Raw genomic sequence first — 7837 nt, forward strand, 5'->3', positions numbered from 1 at the left:
CCTCCCAAAAACATTGTATGATTTCATTGATATCAAAAGGATATTGAAAAATCTTTCTGTCAAATGTAGTTGTAATTACGTAAGATATCTGTTAAAATCAACCGTTACGGCGATGAGCATTGTTAACATTGTGGATTTCAGTCCAGGTTTGTGCGCTGCCATAACCATCCATACAAATACAATTTTGTTAATTACAGTGTAGTTAATTAACATTTTTTTGGTTGGATGTTTTTTTGTTTTTTTTTGTTTTTATTTTTTTATGCACGATGTTTATTTATGGAACGCCAAAGCTGCCTAATATGATAAATGTTCATTAGGCCTATATGATTTGATTTCACTTTCACACTGTATATGATATTATATAATGGTGAAATAATATCATATAATGGCGTAGTGTTGTCATATAATCGTTTATTGTCATCATATAACCCCAATTTATTATATTGGTGAAACAATATCATATCATAATAAAATTACAACATATAATGAAAACACCGATCATGTTATGAAAAAAATCATCTTATTATATGAAAAGACGATATCAAATCATAATAATAATGGTAATATCGTATCATATGATAGTAAAATGACGTCATGTAAAGACGAGAACGCATCATATAATGGTGATATCACATATAATCGTAAAATTAAATCATATAATGAACACTAATCCTATAAGGCAGCTTTGGTGTTCCATATTTATTCATTATTCATATTAATCGTGTGTCGTTCTGTAGTATTTATATTTTTATTAGCCCACCGTCGTCCTGGGCTATTCAAAGCACCATGTGTCCTTGGCCCGTGGTCCGTTGTCCGCCCGTCCGTGAACATTCATTGCAATCGCAATTTCTTGAAAAGTACCGAAAGGATTTTTCCAAACTTTACATATGAGTTCCCCGTGGTCCCTACTCGACATGTTGTGCCCGTTTAATTTTGAGTCCGACATCGAAACAACGCAGCAGGCATTTGACGTCAGATTTACGTCAAAAATTGCCGAACAGGACGCATTTTGGGTTTTGAGAATTGAAATTTTTATCACTATTTCTTGAGGAGTACGGTTGTTCAGAATTAAACGAAAAAACCGCTACCCAAAGGACAAGCATAGTGTCAAAGGTCAAGGTCATTTTTTGTATCTTTTCATGGATGAACTTTTTGTTAAGACAAGGTCACTGGGTCAGAGGTCAATGTCACGTTTTGTATCTTTTTACTGATGGAAATTTCATTATGACAAGCTGAAACGAAAATGTTCAGAATTAAACGAAGAGTCATCTGAACGAAGGTCAAGGTCAAATTTTGAATATTTTCACTGATGATTGTTTTGTTAAGGTATTATGAGACAAAGATGGTCAGAATTAAACAAAGAGTCAGCTGACTAAAGGTTATGGTCACTGGTCAGAGGCCAATGTCTCATTTTATATCATTTTACTTATGGACATTTTGTCATGATATGATGAATCAAAGTTGTTTAGAATCAAACAAAGAGACAACATATCAAATGTTTTAAGATGTAGAGGTCAAGATCCCTGGGTCAGAGGCAAAGGTTACATTTTATGTTATCACTGATTAAAATTTTGTAATGAGATTATGGATCAAAGCTGGTTAGAATATAAACAATGAAACTTTTTGCCAAATGTCAAGAAAACTGGGTCAAAGGTCAATTGCATTTTTATATCATCTCATTAATGAGCATTTTGTTAAGACCTTATGAAGCAAAGTTGGTTGGAATTAAACAAGGAATGAACTGTTTAAAGACGACTAAAAGTCACTGGGTAAAAAGTTTTCTTGGTGGGAGACTATCTAGGAATAAGATGCAAGAAATCAAACCGTGACAAGAGATTGATACCGGTATTTCTGTTAGCCCACCAGATATGGAGGCGGATGTGTATGATGTATAAGTTTCTCCTTTGTCATATGATGGTGCCCTAGCTAACATCTCGCTGTTTTAACTTTATATTGTGCTAAATCCAGAAATAAATGACTGACAGTTATTTTTTGTATTGAAATTATATTTACAAAAAGTTCAAAGTAATTCAAAGAAACATCTTCTGTAAGATGTCTTTTATTTCATATTAAGGCGGGCTTCCTTGTTATCAGATGAGTTTAAGTAGCCAAAAGATCATTTAATGGTGGGCGCCAAAATCTCTCTAGGACCTCTTGTTAATAAATATATACCCTATACTAACCTGTGTCACACACCCGTATCGTCCTCCTGGCATCAATAATGTTAACGTTTACAATATTTGGAAATCCATGTATAGGAAGCTCGAAGCATTGAAATTGGCCTAAACCAATGTTGGTATAAAGAAGGAGAAACAACTTGTCAATAAATACATGACAGTTTCTATTCCTGGCTAATGTACTTTTCAGTGAGATTTCACAATCTCGTGACAGTAATTTGTACATACTTTGCATAATCATTTCTTCGTATTAAGATTTTGTAAATGATGGAGTCGGCATCGAAAGCAAACGGATGTGAAATTTTACTAGATTTCTATGTAAAACTTTGCTTATTTGAAGGGTCGTACGTTTCAACTCTTACATTGTATATTAAAGTCTGAAGACATATGTTTATAATAACATTTTATTGATAATGCACTTAGTACAGTTATACAAATGCATTCATGTATATATTTGACGCACAGTATATAGTACAGCACAGATTGACAAAACCTGGATAAGACGACTCTTTTCCTAAAAGGCAGAAACATTGCTAGCATAAATAACTTTGACCGATATAAACAGTTAAGATCTCTGCGAACAGTATTTGATACCAGGTGAGAAATACAAGCCGGTTTGGCCTCTTGTTACAATAAATCATATTACAGTAATTTTACAACTGATTACGTTGTTTTAAATTATTTATTTCTGCTTGTCATTTTATTTGTATTTGTATGAGTACATGTAATATACGAGTATCTGCATTGGAGTATGGCTATTCAGACATGACAAGTACATTTTGTATAATAAGAAAATTTTAAGAAATGATCACGTGAACAATTCCGTCTTGCATCTGATATTTAGTTCACTCTAAGTGATACAAATGTATATGCAAACGAGTGTCATCTAAGGTTGGTGCAATGGTAAGGACAACCTCTTCGATCCCATGTAACATCAGTTTCTACAGATTCGCGGCCATCAAACGTACGCCACCGCCTCTCCGTTCTGATACTCACACAACAACATCGCTCAGGTGGGGTACTGCAACTACTTGAAAGAGAAGACATACTACTTCTCCAGGGTGATGTGCTGCAACTTCTTCGATCAAGCGAGCAACTTGACCAACTCCTACTCCTGTGCCTTCGAAGACACGACCTGCTTCTACTTCGACACCGCCGTAATGGCGATACACTGCAACTTCTTCGATGATTTGACCAACTTCTTCTACCACAACGTCGCGATGGTGATATAGTGCAACCTCTTCGATGATTTGACCAACTTCTTCTACCACAACGTCGCAATGGTGATACACTGCAACTTCTACTACGACAACGTCGTCGTGGTGATACACTGCAACTTCTTCGAGAATATGACCCACTTCTACTTCTTGATCGTCGATAAGAACTGCTTCTACTATAAACCCTATGTCGATGAGGCGATCTACTAGTACTACGTTCCCTGTTCCAATAATAGTTTCTTCTTCCTTGAAATGAAAAGTTCTGGCGGGGGTGTCTATAGCCTCTTCCTCTATTGCAGAAACGTATTCGAGATCTGCTCGTATATCCATGTCTTCGTCCAGGTGATCTAGTCAAACTTCGACTCCTCCGCCGTGGTGATTTGCTAGTGCTACGACTCCTCCGCCGTGGTGATTTGCTAACACTACGACTCCTCCGCCGTGGTGATTTGCTAACACTACGACTCCTCCGCCGTGGTGATTTACTAGCGCTACGACTCCTCCGCCGTGGTGATTTGCTAGTGCTACGACTCCTCCGCCATGGTGATTTGCTAGTGCTACGACTCCTCCGCCGTGGTGATTTGCTAACACTACGACTCCTCCGCCGTGGTGATTTGCTAACACTACGACTCCTCCGCCGTGGTGATTTACTAACACTACGACTCCTCCGCCGTGGTGATTTACTAGCGCTACGACTCCTCCGCCGTGGTGATTTGCTAGTGCTACGACTCCTCCGCCGTGGTGATTTGCTAGCGCTACGACTCCTCCGCCGTGGTGATTTACTAACACTACGACTCCTCCGCCGTGGTGATTTACTAGCGCTACGACTCCTCCGCCGTGGTGATTTACTAGCGCCGCGAATTACTAGTTTTGGTGATCTAACAGTGTTGCAGGATATTTTCTTGGGTGAACCACTGCCATCGATATGTATTTCCAGAGATACCATTGTCAGACTTTATCTTCTCTATATGCAGTAATTGCGTGTAGTATATCCCTCGTACCACATAAGGTCAGATAATTTTCTTCGTATGGCATCCACCTCTTCTTGTTTAAGCCCTATAAAAATAATCGAAAGACTAAAAACTACGGTAATTGTTCCATTCAATGTTTTATGTTTTAACTACTGCTACAGTAAAATCCTTGATATCATGTACATTGTATTTATAACATACCGAAGTGATTTGACAACTATAATGCATGTCAATTATTGGGAGATTCACATAATAATATGTAACACTACGTATACTGCATAGTCTCTATTGATGGTTTGTAAATATTTACCGTTCATTGGATCTACACTGTACAGTGTACCTATATATATATATTCAAATTGAGATACCTGAAGGCTGTATGAACGCGCCACATATTAATCATCAAATTATCTATGCCAGTTTATATCTAACAAATAATTAAGACATTGCTAAACATTACACTGTAAGGGCTGTACACAAGCGTGTTCGTCATTCTAGGACTCGTCGGTGATGCTAGGGGGCCAGAATCAAGGAAATTCAAAAGGGAAGTCAGTGTGAAGTCAAATGGACCTATAAAGAAATGTTAAACACGTACATTTGGGTTTAGTTTGTACTTAAGGTAATCTTGAACCATGAAATACGTGTATATTCTGATCTGGTAACACTATTCAGATCGATATGGTAGATTGATAGCACGTACAGTAGAATTTGTCATGTAGATTACATTAATAAATCAATATCACATTTATAAACTGATTTTACAATGATCAAATAAGGGAATTAATAATCAATTTACAGTTATAATATGACAGATATTCTGCATGATGCCTCCCGTGATAATGTCGGCGTTCATCGTATAGTTTACTTAATCACTCATACCCAATTAGATCTACATAATTCACGAAATACCGAATATAGCGTTTATCGAGTAAAGAGAGAAAACAGAGCGTCTCACCTTTTAGTGGATAGTTCAACACAGAAAATATACAAAGAAATATTTCAGTTTAGTCCTGTCAAAACTACTCAACAAAGTAATGTTATAACTTAGGCGTACAGTTGCTATTCACACAATACACAACTAATCTGTATCTATCGGTGTGGAGGCCACTTATATATATAGTATACTCCTGTAAACGTTCGGGGTACGTTTTATTACGTATATGTACTGTGTAAAATAGTTCCGTTTACTTTACAGTACAGCGTATACGTATCAATACGCCTTGTGGTGAAATACTCTGTGTTGTGCAATCCCACGTGTGGAGTGTGTATTCCACAAAGGTTTTTTTACAATACTTAACAAAGGATCGATATTTAAATGTCTGATAGGGACCAGTCGATCCAACAAGCATAGACAAGAAAAGAAATATTACCACATAATTACTGTAGGCTATAACAAGTTCAAAGACACCCTATGGAATAAAAATTTCACACATGCCATTTTTGTAATTAAATCTAATCAAAATCGGTCACTCAATGATTTTATACTTAGCAGCTATTTAGGTTACAGGCACTTGGGAATTTGTTAGCATATGTGTACTTGGACTGTCTCTAGTGTATATAGTACCTAATCAGACGTTTTAGGGGTTAGATTAACATTAAAATGACACCCCTCATGATCAGCTGCGTTCATTATTGATATATAAGGAACACCGGGGGGTCAGTGGAAAAGAAAGTAAAACAAATACACCTAAACTGAAACCTAGTACAACGGACTTATCGAATTCAAATTAATTTTATTATCTTTTCACATACTGACAAGATGTAGAGAGAAAAAACATATTTACAATATAATACACGTATATACAATTAAAGTAGTGTTCGTAGTTTATACTCGACACTGTTTCACAACAAAACATTTTCATTCTTATCAAGGAGGACAGATCATATTATTAATTAATCTGATAAAAATACACATTTTCATTAGTTTTTTAACATTAGTCATATTCATTAGTTTGTTAAATTTAATAATATTTGGTCTTGACCAATAGTATTTGTCAATATATAAAATTCTGTGAGCAGATAACGCTGTACATTCAAGTAAATAATGAAATTCATCACCAATTTGTTGACCATTACAATGTGGACATTTTCTTTCCTTATACTCAATCTGTTATAACTGATAAGTCAGCCGACTTAAAGTAATAAAGAACTTGAACTTGAACTTGGTGCCATCTGCCAGTTTCAACAATAAATTTGTGATTAGTAGTGCGAAATTTACCCACAAAAATGATTCTATCTTTACCACGTAAAATATCTAAATAGTTTTCAAAATTCTATAACATATAGCCTTTGATGAATTGTGTACATCACTCTGCCATTTCTGTAAGTACTGGTCATGAAGTCTTAACTTAATATCAGAGGGGTATAGTGTACACACAAAGCTAAAAACTGATTTAATGATTGCTATCCGTCAGAAGACATGGCCTTAGTACGCTTGACGGCGCCTGTCAAAAGTTTCTCGCCGTGTTGAACCTCTAACATTGTTGGAGTAAATACACATATGTATATATATACATACAGAGCTCTGCATGATTTTTTTTTTTTTTTTAAATGGACATACAATGTATGATAGATATAATATTGACTTTATTTAATTAGTATAGCTGACAGGAACATTATTAGACAGATACACGTGCAATGTCTTGTTCACCGAACAAAAGAACTTTTTATACAATACATTTCAATGCCAAACAATAGTTTGATCACAGGTACTCGCTTCGTATACAATCGTTTATTTGGTGTACTGACAGACGAAGCGAGTACCTGTGGTTCGATCAGTCACTTTGACCACATGCGTAGGGCACGATAAGGCTAGATTACACTGTATCCTCTCATCTCCGTCTGACACCCAACTACTACATCCCAGCTTTGACAGTTCCTCTCCGGTAGTCTTCCATATCACTTTTTATCTTTCCTTCTGGGTGCCATGTCAGGGCAGTGGTATTATTGATTCGGTTACACTTGATGTTCTTGTTTTACGATGTTGCTCATTGGACACCATGTCTGGCCATCAAACGTTCAGAAGTTGTTTCAGGCATCTTATTCGTGGAAAGTGTGGAACTTCTTATTTTGTTCTGTTATTTCCATGGGTTCACTTCTGTTTCTACGTCTTCCCCACGATATTAACAGGCTCCCTAATGTCGGAGTGAGCCTCATCATGTTCGTTTTATTGGTGGTCAACTTTATTTAACAGAAAAACCTCCCGCTACAAGGAACTGGATGTGTTGAACAAGAGGATCCATACATTGTAAAATAACTCGACTGCCGTTGATGATTGGAATGTATAGGTAAAGGGAAAATCAAACTACCGTTATCGGAATACAAGAGACAAATGACAATGATAAATTGTTTAGTGGTCAATAAAAACAATAGATGAACACAAAGGTGACTCTAATATTACGTAGCTTTTCCACAAGCCATTGCAGGCCAACAGCAGTGGTCCATATATTTGTCACTTGTCACAATGAAGCCGGCC

General features: G+C 36.4%; 1 protein-coding gene across 4 annotated transcripts; it reads right to left on the reverse strand.

Annotated features, from left to right (window-relative positions):
- Positions 1 to 2573: 2573 nt before the first annotated feature.
- On the reverse strand, positions 2574 to 5540 carry LOC117321614 (serine/arginine repetitive matrix protein 2-like). 4 transcript variants are annotated; one of them, XM_033876098.1, is made up of 3 exons: positions 5318 to 5540; positions 3240 to 4932; positions 2574 to 3209 (listed from the first exon to the last, which is right to left on the reverse strand). In XM_033876098.1, the coding sequence occupies exons 2-3, from the start codon at positions 3722 to 3724 to the stop codon at positions 3170 to 3172; spliced, it is 525 nt and encodes a 174-aa protein (XP_033731989.1). In that variant the 5' UTR covers positions 3725 to 4932; positions 5318 to 5540; the 3' UTR covers positions 2574 to 3169. The 4 variants fall into 4 exon arrangements, with proteins under 4 accessions (XP_033731989.1, XP_033731986.1, XP_033731987.1 ...); XM_033876095.1 differs by having other exon boundaries at positions 2574 to 4447; positions 4823 to 4932; positions 5318 to 5535; XM_033876096.1 differs by having other exon boundaries at positions 2574 to 4447; positions 5318 to 5535.
- Between the last annotated feature and the right edge of the window lie 2297 nt (positions 5541 to 7837).

This window comes from Pecten maximus, chromosome 2, assembly GCF_902652985.1.
Source record: "Pecten maximus chromosome 2, xPecMax1.1, whole genome shotgun sequence".
Lineage (NCBI taxonomy): Eukaryota > Metazoa > Mollusca > Bivalvia > Pectinida > Pectinidae > Pecten > Pecten maximus.

Bases quoted from the DNA above. Each gene is read 5' to 3' on its own strand.
- LOC117321614 (XM_033876096.1), bottom strand. From the start codon at position 4,337: ATGGTATCTCTGGAAATACATATCGATGGCAGTGGTTCACCCAAGAAA.